Source organism: Amphiprion ocellaris, chromosome 9, assembly GCF_022539595.1.
Source record: "Amphiprion ocellaris isolate individual 3 ecotype Okinawa chromosome 9, ASM2253959v1, whole genome shotgun sequence".
Taxonomy (NCBI): domain Eukaryota; kingdom Metazoa; phylum Chordata; class Actinopteri; family Pomacentridae; genus Amphiprion; species Amphiprion ocellaris.
In genome coordinates this window covers 33,735,535-33,752,234 of record NC_072774.1, presented here as the reverse complement: position 1 = coordinate 33,752,234, position 16,700 = coordinate 33,735,535, and the positions used below count along the sequence as shown (strand labels likewise).

General features: G+C 40.2%; 1 protein-coding gene across 1 annotated transcript; it reads right to left on the bottom strand.

Moving 5' to 3' along the window:
- Positions 1-7,509: 7,509 nt before the first annotated feature.
- LOC129349621 (uncharacterized) lies at positions 7,510-8,888 on the bottom strand. Its single transcript, XM_055013459.1, has one exon. The coding sequence runs from the start codon at positions 8,876-8,878 to the stop codon at positions 7,646-7,648; it is 1,233 nt and encodes a 410-aa protein (XP_054869434.1). The 5' UTR covers positions 8,879-8,888; the 3' UTR covers positions 7,510-7,645.
- Positions 8,889-16,700: the final 7,812 nt, after the last annotated feature.

Below are 16,700 nucleotides of genomic sequence, written 5' to 3'. Positions count from 1 at the left end.
TCACACTTACTATGTTAGTTTTTCCTACTATCATATTTACAACCCCGACAATATGGTTACTGTTTTACAAAAAGTAACCACAGCCAATAAATGGATGTGTGGATGAACGTAATCGGTACATTTTGATGTGTTATAGAAGGGAAAACATAGCGGGACATAATGATATTAATGATGGTTCTGTTTATATAGTAAATGCAGCACAAATATGTCTAATTTTAGCAAAGACTTCTGTATTTGACAAGTTACAATAGCTGCCAAAAGAAATGTCCAACTGAATAATGCTGTCATTCTGTTTAGTAAGACATTCAGTGATTAGAGCTGCATTGGCCAAATGGAGATGAGCTCTAAATGCTCGTCACTGAGCTACAAGCCACGATTCTCCAATTTTTAGCAAACAACATCCTGACTGCATATTTTTCTCAACAATCTAGAGTCATATTTAAGTCCAGGTCATGTAGTGGTACAATGCTGAGATGAGACATCTGCTGTCTCTACTGGTACTGCTAATAGTGTGTTATTTTGCCTTAGTGACCATAGTCAGTTGGAACAGAAAGTGGATAAAAGGCCAATATCAACAATTTTAGGTTTGATTTGATAGAGGTAGTAAATATAGAAATGTGGATCTTCACTTTGCCACTATACAGTAGATTATACATCAATAGAGGCTGGATATTGTGAGCCAAGACTGTCCATTAAAGCAGAAAACTATTTATGCACCACGAGGCAGAATGGACTCTGTTCTCTGTGATGCTCTGAGATGCTCAACTCTTGAAGCTAAATGCTTCAGCACTGTTTTCCTTCTGGCGCTGATTTCCTTCAAAGCTTCTGAGGGAATAACTCTCCAGAGAGCACTGGCACAAGCCAAAATCTGAAACTGTATTACCAAAATGCAGTGAATGCATATCTTGCTTGAGTCAGTAAGATGTTTCATATTGGTGATACTGAAGTATACTTTAATAGGCTTTTTTAATAAGCAGAACTTTAACAAGCAACTAAACAAAAGCATTTGGTTAAAGCAGGGAATCAATTGAAAATTGAATATCTCCATTCTTGTTGCTTTTATTGATTGTGCAATCCTGTTTTAATGAGGTTTCATTTGTACATGGGGTTGATACATAAGTGCAGGTACTGGGAATGAGAAACACTTCATCATATGTAATCTTTTATATGAATACATTTAATAAAGACTCATAAAGGATAACAAACACTTCTTGCGCAGATACACACAGAATGAGATGCATGACTAAAGGATTTTACAGCAGAGATTGACTTTTTTTTCTACAAAGGCCAGCAGGCATCAGGCTACAACCATACTTCTCTCAGACTCACGTGCACACACACCCAGAGGAGGCCATGGCCAGCACCTGTTTAGCTTAGCTTGAAAAATGATTGGAATCAAGTAATGTAAAGATAGCAGAAGAATATTATTCAGGGATGAAATCTAAACTAGAATTGATGACCTCTAATTTTCTTCCTCTTTTTTCAGACCAAAGTGAAGTTATTTTTATTTGGCCTTAAACAGTTCAGAAACACAGTATTTAACTATAGACACACACACACACACACACACACACACACACACACACACACACACACACACACACACACACACACACACACACACACACACACACACACACACACCCACACACACACACACACACACACACACACACACACACACACACACACACACACACACACTGATTGGCATTACCTTGACCTCCAGTACTAGTATGAGGAACCTTGGAGTCTCTATGAAAACCGCTTTTAACCTGTGTAATATTGACAAGGAATAGTAAGAAAGAGTTCATATTTCTCCCATATTAGCTTCTCTTCATTAGCTCCCTGTAATGTCAGGAATAGAATTTGAAATCCTTCTCCTCACATACTAAGCCCTTAATGACAAAGTTTTGTCATGTATTAAAGGCCTTATTGTACTATATTATCTTAAAAGAACAATTTGTTCTCAGATTGCATGTTTTCTTTTGATTCTTTGGATTTCTACAAGCACAATGGGAAGCAGAGCCATCACCTCTCAGGCCCGTCTCCTGTGGAACCATCTCCTAGTTTGTGTTTGGGAAGCAAACACTCTCTCTAAAAAGTAGACCTAAAACTTTCCTTTTTGATAAAACCAATAATTAGATCTGGCTCAGGTGACCCTGAACCATCTCCAGAGTTCTGCTGCTAGAGGCCTAGGCTCCTGAGGGACTTCATTGTTCTGTTAGCCTGATTTCAATTTGCTATCTTTTTTTTTTAAATCCTCCTTTTGCCCCAACCCCAGACTGTTGAGGCAGATGGCTGCCCTCCCTTAGCCTGGTTCTGCCAGTTTCTTCTTGGTACAGTGGAGTTTCTTCCCCACTGTCCCAAAAATGCTGCTCAAATAGAATCTTTGGGGGAAAAAACTGTAAATCTTCACCTTACTATGGGAAGAGCTCTAAATTTAACTGAATGACACTGAATTCAGTTAAACTGAACTGAAACAAACTGAGCTGAATTAAACTGAACTGAAATTGATTAGATTGTATTGAACTAAACAGAAATTAACTTGAAATTGGATTGTATTGAATTGAACTACAATTGAAATAAACTGAATAGAACTGAAATGAATTGGACATGTAGGGACTTTCTGAAATGAAAGACCAGCCGTTTCCCCAATTTCTAGTTTTTGTGCAAAGGGGCTTGCAGTAATTTCACATTTGCTACGCATTTGTACATGTTCTCATATATTTTATCACTATGCACTAAAAGCACTGCAGTGCCATTTTCAATACAGTCTAACCTTCTGGGATAACATTCCCCTGAGAGGGTATTATTATGAACAGATCATGATGAGAGGCAATCATGCTCAATAGCAATTCTAGATTTTTTTTTATTATTATTATTAAGCCTTCATTCTGCCTACATAGACAGAGCATCAACAGAACTTCTGCCCACCGAAACCCACACACACTCCCTGCTGCACGCTGCCCACTCACTACAAAACAACAGCATAGAAATGGTGAGTATTCAGAACACAGCAGCCAAAGACAAGGGAAAATGTTCCAGTTAGCTAATCATTATAAAATATTAACGCAATTCCTTGGAAATAAAAGTAACACATAAAATTTGGTTTCATAAAAGTTTGGGACATCTCAACTCTTTGGATATCACATTGAACTTCATGTAAATCTACGACCACAAACAATTTCGGGAACATTTCATGTACCAAACCCATCTGTATTAGATGATCATATAATGGCCATTTTTGGGCTGCTGCATGAAAGATGATATGTTGCCTCTGGGAGGAATTCATGTGTGCCAGCAGCTCACCATGGAGTATATCAATCATTCAAGAAACCTTCACTGAAAGGTTAATGAAACACAAGCATTTCAGTCACTGATTTATTGATGCACGTATGTCAGAAAAAGATGATTGATGTGTTTTAGTGTATGCCATGTCATCTAATGCACACTGTTAGCTTTGTGCTTCAAAAACTCTTATATTTAGACAACAATGGGCTGTTTCAGCTGATATTCATCTAGGTTCTATGTTCAAAAACCATTACATGGTCACATAAAGATCAATCTAAAAACATGTAAACATAAATAAACATCATAAAGTTAAAGCAAACAGACACTTTCACTGCACCACTGTATGAGCATGTGCCAAATAAAACTCTTGAATCTTGATGAAATATCACAACACTGTAATCATCTTCACACACATAATCACACAAAAATGACAGATAGGTAGAAGAACAGGCAAATAAAAAGTGGGATTCCCTCAATGGGTTGTGTAGGCCTCCAGTGGGTGTGGATACAAGACTTTTACCAAAGTGAGTCTGTAAGGACCCCCAGTAATCACTTTGGTTAAAGTTGAAACACTTTACACTCACACCGCACATACAAAAACACACAAAAACCAACACATCATTTGTCATTTCAAACAATACACTCAGTATTTATTTAGCCAAAGTTCTATTTATAGCGCACACATTTTGTGAACTTTTATATGTTCAGCATTGTTGTTTTTTTAAGTTGTATTAATCTTTTCTTCATCTTACTGATGTTGGACTAACAGGTCTTCTGCAGCTGTGATCATCTGACTGTTTTCAGGCAAAACCTCGCACCAGGGGAGGACAAGGCTTTTATACCAGAACCAGAATTTTTTTGTTTTTTGTTGTGTTTGTCTTGTCTCATCAGCCACTTCAAAGATCCCCTTTTGTTCAGTGTTTTTCAGGTCTGCTAGAAGTTTGTTTCTTTGATCAGTGCAGTTGGTTTGGTTATTTTATTGCTTGTAACCTCAGTTAAGTTCTGTTCTTTTGACCTCTTTTATAGCCCTGACTTTAGTATTGGTTTTTGTAGCTTTGCCATTTATGAGTGAAATAAAAACTCTGTTTTTGAACTCACCGGCTCTCAGGCCTGTACACTTTGTCAAAAAGGAAAGTTTTCAACCTTATATATCAAATCAAATCAAAAGCAGAGAGGGTGCCTGCCTCCCAACTCCATCCATAGATCTAGATCCACAGGAGACAAGATTAATAACTGAAGGATCTGCAATCTATTCTACTTCTGGAGACTCTAGAGTAAGTAAGCTTGCATCCTGAGAACTACTCTCTTTAGAAAATATGGTAATATGTGGTCTATAGGGTTAGGGTTAAAAAACTGATCTTGGTCATTAACAGCTTTGCATGTGAGGGAAGCATTTTAAATTCTATTCCTGTTTTTCCAGGAAGCCAAGTAAAGGTAGTATGGGAGTAATATCTCTCGTTAGTTCCTGTCAGTGCTCTTGCTGCAGCATTTTGGATCAGCTGGAGGTTTCTCAGAGAGCTATTGGACATCCTGAAAAGAAGGAATTACAGTAGTCTGACCCTTAGTTTCTCAGTATCACTCTGAGACAAGATGTCCCTGATTTTGACAGTATTGACAGTATATGAGTCCAGTATATGAATTTGCAATGGTTACTAGTCTTTGAATACACCTTTTTTGAATGTCCTTTGTGTGCTGGTTGACCTTGAACGTTTACTGTCCAGTGTGTGTGCTGGGTATTGTAAGCTTTCAATGATTTCGTGATAAGAATGGTTGTGTGAATACATCCAGCTCAGGTATAACTGAATGTACCAACAATCACATATAAACAGTTTTCAATGAAGATAACATTAAATGAATGATAAATCCAGTCTAGACATTGTTAATGTGGTAAATTCAATTCAATTTTATTTATATAGCGCCAATTACAGTCAAATTGTCTCGAGACGCTTTACAGAACCCATATGCCTGACCCCCAGAGCAAGCCAAAAGGCGACAGTGGCAAGGAAAACACCCTTTTAACAGGGAAAAAAAACCTCGAGCAGAACCCGGCTCTAATGTGGGGGGACCCATCTGCCTGCTGGCCGGGCGGGTTGAGAGGGACAGAAGAAGTAGAGAGGTAGAGATAGAGGGGTAGAGGTAGAGATAGAGGGATACAGATAGAGGGGTAGAGATAGAGAGGTGGGGGGGTGGGACACAAGGACCATAAAACACAGCCACACATCTGAAGCATCCAGCATCCAGCTCTGGGACCAGGGACACTCGGAGAAAGGACACAGAAAGAAACAGAGTGAATGTAATGCAATAATGGTATATATAGTAAATACATAGGTAGTTAGAGAAGGGCTCAGTGCATCCAGAGAGGTTCCCCAGCAGCCTAGGCCTATAGCAGCATAACTAGGGGCAAACTAAAGGGACGTCAAGAGGGGAAGTCAGTTGTGCAAATGAAAACACCAGCTCACCCCATCAGGGTCACCCAGTCAGCCCTAACTATAAGCTTTGTCGAAAAGGAAGGTTTTAAGCCTGGTCTTAAAAATAGAGAGGGTGTCCGCCTCCCGAACCCAAACTGGGAGCTGGTTCCACAGGAGAGGTGCCTGATAACTGAAGGCTCTGCCTCCCATTCTACTTTTAGAGATTCTAGGAACAACAAGTAAGCCTGCAGTCTGAGAGCGAAGAGTTCTGCTAGGGTAATATGGTACTATCAGGTCTTTAAGATATGATGGAGATTGGTTGTTAAGAGCTTTATATGTCAGAAGAAGGATTTTGAATTCTATTCTAGATTTAACAGGGAGCCAATGAAGAGAAACCAATATAGGAGAAATATGATCTCTCTTGCTAACTCCCGTCAGTACTCTGGCTGCAGCGTTTTGGATCAGCTGTAGATGTTTCAGAGAGCTATTGGGACAACCTGATAATAAGGAATTACAGTAGTCAAGCCTAGAAGTAACAAATGCATGGACTAGTTTTTCTGCATCACTCTGAGACAGGATGTTCCTGATTTTCACAATATTTCTCAGGTGGAAAAAGGAAGTCCTACAGATTTGTTTTATGTGCGAGTTAAAGGACATGTCCTGGTCAAAGATAACACCGAGGTTCCTCACAGTAGTACTGGAGGCCAATGTAATGCCATCCAGAGTAACTATATGCTTTGAAAGCAATTCTCTAAGATGTTTGGGGCCAAATACAATGACTTCAGTCTTGTCTGAATTTAGTAGTAAGAAATTATAGGTCATCCAGGTCTTTATGTCCTTAAGACAATCTTGCAGTCTAGCTAGCTGATTAGTTTCATTTGGCTTCATAGATAAATACAATTGAGTGTCGTCAGCATAACAATGGAAATTAATACAGTGCTTCCTAATAATGTTGCCTAAGGGAAGCATGTATAATGTGAACAGTATTGGTCCTAAGACAGAACCCTGAGGAACTCCATGATTAACCCTAGTATGCTCAGAAGAGTCATTGTTGACATGCACAAACTGGAACCTGTCTGATAAGTAGGATTTAAACCAGTCCAGTGCTGTCCCTTTAATGCCAATAGAATGTTCTAGTCGCTGTAATAAAAGTTTGTGGTCGATTGTATCGAATGCTGCACTAAGGTCCAATAAAATAAGTATAGAGACCAGTCCATTATCTGACGCTATGAGAAGGTCATTAGTAACTTTCACCAGAGCTGTTTCTGTGCTATGATGCACTCTGAAGCCTGACTGAAACTCTTCAAACAGGCTATTCCTTTGTAAATGTTCATATAATTGATTTGCAACTGTTCTTTCCAGAATTTTAGAGAGAAATGGGAGGTTGGAAATTGGTCTATAGTTGGCTAAAACATCTGGATCTAGAGTGGGCTTTTTAAGTAAAGGTTTGATTACAGCAACCTTAAAAGCCTGTGGTACATAACCTGTTACTAGAGAGAGATTAATCAGATCTAACATTGAGGAATTAATTAAAGGTAAAGCCTCCTTGAACAGTCTAGTTGGGATAGGATCTAAAAGACATGTTGATGGTTTGGATGTAGAAACTATTGAAATGAGTTCAGAGAGATGTATGGGGGTGAAAAATTCTAAATATCCATCTGGTCTTACAGCCAATTCTAAAGTATCTGTACTCGATGATACATCTGTGACATTTGCAGGAAGGGCCAGATTAATTTTTTTTCTAATCGTAATAATTTTATTTGTAAAGAAGCTCATGAAGTTGTTACTGCTCAAAGCTAAAGGAATACAAGTTTCAACAGAGCTCTGACTCTTTGTCAGCCTGGCTACAGTGCTGAAGAGAAACCTGGGGTTGTTCTTGTTTTCCTCTATTAAAGATGAATAATATGTTGTCCTGGCATTACGAAGAGCTTTTTTATAAATTACTAGACTTTTTTCCAAGCTACATAAACTTCCTCTAAATTAGTGGAGTACCACTTCCTTTCCAGCTTTCGGGACGCCTGCTTTAAAGTCCGCAGCTGGGAATTATACCAAGGAGCAGGTCCTCTCTGAGATAGAACTTTCTTTTTTACAGGTGCAACACTATCAAGTGTTGTACGCAGTGAGGCTGCAGCATTATTAACAATATAATCCACTTCTGTGGGGGTAAAATTATAATATTTCCCTTCCATTATATCAGTAAGTGGTGCTGGACTAAATAGAGAGGGTATTATTTCCTTAAATTTAGTCACCGAATTGTGAGACAGACATTTACTGTAATGATATTTATTCTTAACTCCTATACAATCTATTGTTGTAAATTGAAATGTTATCATAAAATGGTCAGAAAGAAGAGGGTTCCGGGGAAATACTGTTAACTGTTTGATTTCTATGCCATAAGTCAGAACGAGGTCAAGGGTATGATTAAAACTATGAGTTGGTTTATTTACATGTTGAGAAAACCCAATTGAGTCTAATATTGAATTAAAAGCAGTCGTAAGGCTGTCACTGTCCACGTCAACATGAATGTTGAAGTCACCCACAATAATGACTTTATCTGAGCTGAGCACTAAATCAGATAAAAAGTCTGAGAATTGAGATAAAAACTCAGAGGAAGGAGCAGGAGGACGATATACAACAACAAATAAAACTGGTTTCTGAGCTTTTAAATCTGGATGAGAGAGACTGAGAGTAAGATTTTCAAATGAACTGTAACTAGGTTTAGGTCTCTGGTTCATTTTTAAGCTAGAGAGGTAAATTGCTGCCACTCCTCCTCCTCGGCCCGTGATTCGAGGAACATGACAGTTAGTATGACTAGTAGGAGTTGATTCATTTAGACTAACATATTCTTCCTGCTGCAACCAGGTTTCAGTCAAACAGAACAAATCAATCTGGTTATCAGTTATCAAATCATTTACTAACAGAGATTTAGACGAGAGAGATCTAATATTTAACAGACCACATTTAATTGTCCTGTTTCTTCGCTCAGTTGAAATAGTGGTATTAATTTTAATTAGATTTTTATGGTTACTATGTCTTTTGTTTATTTTTGATTTGCTTAATTTATTGAATTTTGGTGGTCGGGGGACAGACACAGTCTCAATAAAGCTAACTGAATTCCTGGAGGGTGACAGCTGAGAGGAAACTGCAGAGAGGTGTGGAAGACTACAACTCTGCATCCTGGTCTGAACTCTGGGTTGTCATGCTTTAGGAGTTCTAATAAAATCAGCCATATTTCTAGAAATGAGAGCTGCACCAGCCAAAGTGGGATGGATGCCGTCTCTCCTAATCAGACCAGGTTTTCCCCAGAAAGAGCTCCAATTGTCTATAAAGCCAACGTCGTTTGCAGTACACCACGTAGACGACCAGCGGCGAAACGATGCCATACGGCTAAACATATCATCGCTTGTCAGATCAGGCAGGGGTCCAGAGAAAACTACGGAGTCCGACATGGTTTTGGCAAAGTTACACACCGATGCCACACTAACTTTGGTGACCTCCGATTGGCGTAACCGGGTGTCATTATCGCCGACATGAATAACAATCTTACTGTATTTACGATTATCTTTAGCCAGCAGTTTCAAATTTGCTTCTATGTCGCCCGCTCTGGCTCCTGGGAAGCATTTTACTATGGTCGCTGGTGTCGCTAGCTTCACGTTTCTGACTACGGAGCTGCCAATGATCAGAGTTGGTTTCTCAGCGGGTGTGTCATTGAGTGGGGAAAAACGATTAGAAACGTGAAGCGGTTTGTGGTGTGCCGGGACAGCGGGCTTGAGCTTAGGACTACGTTTCCTACGAACTGTCACCCAGCTACCCTGACTTCCCGGCTGCTCGGGAGCTGCTAGGGTACGGCTAGCAGAAGCTACACTAGCAGCTATATTATTGCGGTCCGCACCGGCTAAGGGAGCCTGGCTAACAGCTAGCGGGGTGTTTTCCATGGTGCGGAGCCGTGCTTCCAATTCAGAGAGCCTCGCCTCCAAAGCTACAAACAGACTGCATTTATTACAGGTATCATTATCACTAAAGGAGGCAGAGGAGTAACTAAACATGTGACACACTGAGCAGGAAAGAAGGAGAGGAAGAGGGAGAAGCCATGCTAACTGCTAAGTGCTAGGCTAGCGGACAGAGATAACAGATTAACTTAGAATTAAGTACTGAGAGGGTGCGTGAAGAAAACGAGTGTATGTTACGATTCAAATATTACCGTTACACACAGATTTAATGAATATCAAATTAGATGCAGTGGATAAGCTACAACAGTCACAGAACACAACACAGCGCTACAACAGGAAGTGACGCAATACGCTCACCGTAACGTCAGACGTCAGCAGGGAGAAAACCTAAATGACTATTGTAGCTGGAAACAGCTGATTTTTAATGGAATATCTCCATAGGGGTACAGAGGAACATTTCCAGCAACCATCACTCCTGTGTTCTAATGCTACATTGTATTAGCTAATGGTGTTGAAAGACTCACTGATGATTAGAAAACCCTTGTGCAGTTATGTTAGCACCTGAGTTAAAGTGTGAGTTTTCATGGAAAACATTGAATTGTGTGGGTGACCTCAAACATTTGAATGGTAGTGTAAGTACAATTACCATCTGAGCAACCCCCCATAGATACAGATCACCCATCTTGCAGCTGTTGGCTATTGTGGATATTTTTCCTCCAGAAAAATAGAATGCAGTGAAAACTGGGCTTCACTAGATGGGTTTCAGCCAAGCGTGTTTGCTCTTTGTTGTGATTAATTTAACTTAATGATTTAATGGGGTAGGGGAATGAACTTCTCTCATTTCCTTCAACAGAAAGGCCAGAGTGATGGGGTCAGCTGCAGCAGCGCACATAAATATGGAAGAAATTACAGTTCAGCTTCACCGTGTAAGTACTTGCTGTTCCTGAAAATGTCACATATTAATAAAGCAAACAGATATGCTATGATGTCACAAATCTATACTTTGATGATGGATGGTGATTTTTATGCAGAACATGATGGGAAATGGTGCAATCAACAAAAACATTCAGCAGCAGGACTGCGAGAGGTCAGAAAAAAAGACTTGTTATTGCTTACAGGTGGGCATTAAGTATGCAAATCATAGCTTAGAAAAACTTTAAAGTTTTATCAAACAACAGCGGACATGTGGTCAGGAAACATGAATAATATGCTTCTCATATTGTGTTAGGTGTTCCACATCTTTGCCAAATACAGTACTTCTGAAATAAGACTGGAGTGTTTGCAGCATTCCAAATTTGCAGCAAAGTACTTAATACCTGTGTTTTCCAGCACCAAGGGGACTTTAGATATATCTGAGAATAAAAATCATTATTCTGAGAAAGCTGATGAGTAGGGAAAGCTGTATGGCTTCTTTTTTTCATCTGTCCAATTATAAAATGCCTTCAAAGTGCCTCAGAGCCTGCTTGAATAGCCTTCAAGGGGCATTTTCAGATTTATTCAAGGAAATATACAGTATGTAATGCCGTCTCCTACTCCCCTCCCACATTATGCCTACTGTTTGACCTGATTTAGTTGTTTTTGTTTGCATGAAACAAGTTGCAGTGAGCTGGTTGCTGCTCCAGAGGCATCAGTGTACTTTTTCAAGCAGAGGAGGAATGTAGTGACTCACCTGGTTCTACCTTAATCTTGCACCACCCTGGCCTACTTTATTTCTGATTCTTCACCACAGACACGTCTTTTAATATCTGTTCCTGTACTGGTTCTCTCCCATGATTCCTCTCCCCCCTTTCCTCCTTTTGTTGTGCTTCCTCTCCCTCTTTAAACCCAACTCCAACCCTCTCTCTCTCCTCCTAGCCTCTTCTACTCCCTCTTTATCTGACTTGATTTGTCTGGAGTCTTGTTTTCTTCCAGTCAGTAACTTTTAGTCTCACTCGTCACAATGCCTCCCCAGAGACCTTCAGGGAAGCTGCTGATCGAAGTGAATAGTGAGGTCAGTGTGTGTGTTTGGATGTGTGTGGGTAAACAAGATATAGAGATGTCCGTTCAACCGTGTCTGGTCTTGGAAAAATAGACTGAGAAAATGTTACGAGCCCCTGGGCCTGTGAACCACCACACAAACCTCATTATACAAAGCCAGAAATGGATGGTTGTCAAGATTAAAACAAAGCTATTTTTCTTCCTGGAAAGGTGACATTTTGGTGGTGTGTGCAGGGTTTTCAGCCAGCATCTCTTACTGAGAATGAAAAATAGACTTGAACGTCACACTTTCTAAGAATCCTCTGGACCATGACTGCCGTTGTCAAGGTGTGCAAACTGCAATAATGGGACGGGCCGAAGCCACAGCCAATATTCCTTATCTATGACCATCTAGGTTCAAGGACGGGCAAATGCAGCATTTATAAGCCAGTTTCCTAAGAAATCTATGCAGCAGTTGGTCATTTTGTTTTTGTGTTTACCATCTGCTCAGAGTCATGGGTTTTAATAAGGTGGTGAAAAGCTTTGAACAGAAACTAGTGAGGATGAAATGCTTTCTTTAAGGTGAGGTAATTCCTACTGTTACTCTGTGGTGTGATGGCTGTGTAATTAATGGTGCAAAGGTCTGTCAGGCTTTATGATCAGACACTGATGCTTTGGCATGGAAAATACATCACGCTGTTAAGCTTGTAATATTTTCGATAAAAAACAAACAAAAAAACGAACAGGTGCGCATGGTCTCTTTTCATGATCCCCTTTGGCTGCAAAACATACTTACCACATACTGACACAGCTTCTTATGATTAGCCCGTATACACAGCAGGCATCTGAAGTGTTGCGCTAAGACATCTGGCATTCATCTAGTATCTGGAGTGTTATGATGGTAAGCAACAGAGAGTTAATTCACGCTAAAGGGAACTTCTGTGCTATTAATCTGTGCAGGGGGGAAATAGAAGGAATGTGACTTTTGATGCTATTACAATTACATGTACTCTGGGTTAACTGGCATTATTACTGCTAGCATGTTGAATGTCAACGTGACTGTAATAAGAAAGTTTCTTAAAAACAAGGACAGGTGCCACATAGAAATTCATATCTTAAAAGACATATACTGCTTTCAGAAAATATGACTTTGAAGTCTAATGCTTGAATGAATAATTACTGTACACACGGTTAAAAAAAAGCTTTGAGGATATTTTCTAATGCCAGACTGAATCTCTGTTTTGTAAAGAAACAGCTGCCATTGTTTCTGTTTCATGCCAGCCACATTAAGAGCCATTCTTCATCCAGAGGGCCTCTGACCTTGGCTCTTATATCAGCACCAGTGAGCAGATCATAAAGTGTTTGCCCTAAGCCCATTTGGCACTTTTGTTGACATCATACTCTTTGATAAGACATGGTGTAAGTGTGGGCGGCACAGTGGTGCAGTGATTAGCACGAAGGCCTTACAGCAAGAAGGTTCTGGGTTTGAACCTGCTGGTCAGCTGGGGCCTTTCTGTATGGAGTTTGAATGTTCTTCTTGTAAATGTGTGGGTTTTCTCTGGGTACTCCGGCTTCTTTGCACAGTTCCAAGCCATGCATGGTAGGTTAATTAGTGATTCTAAATTGCTTGTATAGCTGTAAATGGCAGTGTGCATTGTTGCCCGTTTCTTTATGTCCGCTCCATTATGTATACCCATCCTCCTATCCAGTGTCAACTGGGATAGGTTCCAATTAGGATGGTGTGTGTGCATGAAATTCTCCTCAGTTTTATTCAAGTTAAATCCACACAAATCAGAGATGGTATAATTTTACTGCATGCAAGCTAGACTGTGTGTGTTTCTATGGAAAAAGTTACAAATCCATTGATTGTATGCACATGATGAGATTGAGTAAAATCACAAACAGTTTCCTCCCTTATTTTATTTTCTTTCTATCCCTCCTCCCTCTGTCAGTCCATCTCTGCTCCTTTGAGTCATGTTCCTGGGCTCATGCCAACCTGGTGGAGGTAACATAACTATGAGGTAAAGTTGTGCTGATTGCTGTGACTTGGCAGAGTGGCATTTGCCAGGAGCTATAGATCAGCTCCATACAGAAGGTGTTAGTTAGGCAAGCCACCGAGTCACTCTGCAGGGAACATCAACATTATATCCTCAGCCATTTGGCATGAGCTCCACAAGTGGCGGTGACTCAGACCCACAAGGGCAGACTTCTCAGAGCTGATGATGCTTCAGCAAGAGCACAAATGAAGACACAGCTGCACTTACACACATATAAACTAAGAAAAAACAACCCATGCATAAACACACAGACTTACACGCTGGGTGTGAATCCACAGATTGCTGTCTCATTCACACAGAGGGGTTCAGTACGAAATACATTCACACTAACGTCTCCTCAGGGCTGCTAATAAATAAGATTTAAGGGAAACAACAGGGTGATAGAAATCCTAAACAAATTATTGTTTGTACAGTCAGCAAACTAACCACAGTTACTTTGCTCTCTCATTTTAGTGCTATCTAATTTTACCCTGTCCAAATCCCTCCTCTTCCAGTAACCACACTGCACCACACTCTCAAAATGCACTTCATGTTGTTGGAACACAAACAGAGAAACCTGGAATGAAACAAAGGGATACTACACAGATTAAACAGCTCTGCCATAACCTCAACTATCTGCCATAAAACTGGATCTTCTTTCTCCTGGCCGCTTGTGTGTGAAAGACCAATAACCGTAAACAGTCCAGCTGGTAATCCATTTAGAGGCCCTGGAGCTTTAGTATGTGTCAGCGCAGTGCAAAGCTGAGTGGCTTTAACAGGTCCTAGGATGGTTATGAAGGCCTGGAGTCCCTCACCTGGATGTAATGAGCCCCTGATCGCAGAGACTCCCTCCTCTCCCCAAGGATGGACTCAAAAAGGGGCAGATTTAGGCTGACATATGCTGGGCAGATGTACCTGGCTAAAATGACTGAGGTGCACAGCAGGTACACTGGTCTCATGTGATGTTAGTCATGAATGATTCATCCTCTCTTTCAAAGGATATTTTTAGTGACAGGGGGAGGATGAAATGCAGGACAACCTTTTATTAAATTTGCATTGTTTCAGACTTATGTGAATCCAATCCTGTTGCTGTGATAAGCATGGCTCAGCACATGTCTTTGTCTGTTGTCAGTCAGTCTGTTGGTCAGTCCAGACTGCAATATCTTAACAATTAGTATATTAAGACCATCCATCTATGCATCTATGCATCTATCCAACCTTCTTCTAGATTCTTCTGCTTCTCCAAAGTCAGATTGCAGTGGCAGCAGACTAAGCAGGTCATTCCAGATGTCCCCCTCCCCAGCAAAGCTTTTACAGTTTCTCCTGGGGATCCCAACACATTCACAGGCTAAATGTGACATATAATCCTTCCAGTGAATCCAGTGAAATCTGGGTCTACCCCAAGGTCTCCAACCAGTTGGATGTGCCTGGAAAACCAGGAGACATCCTGATCAGATGTCAAATGTGATTAGATGTCATGAAATTTTGCCCAAAAAACAGTTTTCACTTGTTGTTTAGCATTTGCTCTACATATATATATTCAGAATTTTTGTAGAGTCCTTTATGGTCCTAAATTAAGACTTGGTCATAGAAATCCCTCTAACTTCTCTTCTCGGCAATTTCTTTGTGGTTTTGCATAAAATGCGTTTGACAGAATGTAATGTCACTTTTTGAAAAACATGCAATATACACAGGGGATGCAATCAAAATTATAGAATGCAGCAAGCCAAAATAACCAGATGAAGGAAAAGCTTGTGTGCGTATTACTGCACATGATACATGGTTCTGTACAGGACATTCTAATTCATTTTCACAGAAACCATCTTGCCTGGAGAAGATCTCCTTCATTATATAGTCTGGAAAATTACTTTTCTGAAAGTTGTAATTGCATGATTAATATTTGCATGCTTGCATGGTGAGCTCTCTCTCTTTCCATAAAGTAATATATCTCTCTTGACCTTCAGAAAACCAATTGAAGAGCTATTGTGCAGTTCAAATCTACTGATTGCACTTTGGGAAATTTACAACAGTGCAATCTACTACATTGCACTGTAGTAGCTTGGAAAGTGGGTTAATACTCAATGTTTCTGGGACCCTCAGCAGTTTGTCACTGTCCGTTTCTCACAAACTGATAAAGCTGCTGTCCAGAGGGCAGCTTTTTATCAGACTCTTGAGCTCTGTTGGATAAATAAGACTTCCACCTCTTTCTAACAAGGCTGCAACAACACAATAGAGGCGTTCACAAAAGCCTTTCAAATGTAAAGAAACAAATCTGTCTGTTGCTTGTCATGCTGTCTCTCATCATCAAGCTCTTTCCCCCAATCAAAGAGGACAATTAAGTCATTGTGCCGCAAACTATACAGTTTCATTATGCGGCCCAGTATACTGACAGCACAGATGTGGGTGGCATTTCTGAAAAATGAGGTAACTTTTGTTTTCTTAAATGAGTGGTGGTGTGTGAAGTAATCATGTTCTTGAAGTTATCCAATACTTATGAGGGATACGCTGATTGCTTAAATGGGTCATTTACACCTGGTGCAAACAAACACGCTCTGCTTCACTTTTAGCATTTAATAGAAACTCAACGTGTAGCTGTCAGGAAACGCCTACAGCACCAGCAGCTGTGGGCCAACAGACGAGAACAAAGGAATGATGATTTGAAGACAGATGAAATATTTCCCACCCTTGCTCTTACTCAGTGTTTTCACTCCTATGCACCCTTCTTCTGTTTCACGTGTGATCATTCATTAATTGTAGCCAACCTACTCTGTCACTTCCATCATTCTCTACTTCCTCTACCACTGACATCCCTTCTACTCTCTCTTTTCCAGCTGTATGGTTGCTTTAATCACAACACCCACTTTCCAGTTTGCTGTGTCTGACGGACACCTTACAACACACTAAGAAAGGGCAAGCACAGTCAATATAAACCCATATAACTGACTTCTTATCAAATTCAGGGACAGATGGAACCAAAAGAGGATGGAAACAGCTGGTGCAACACTTACATCTACTGGTGGAAGTTGGAATTGCAGCTGATTAGTCCATGTACAGCT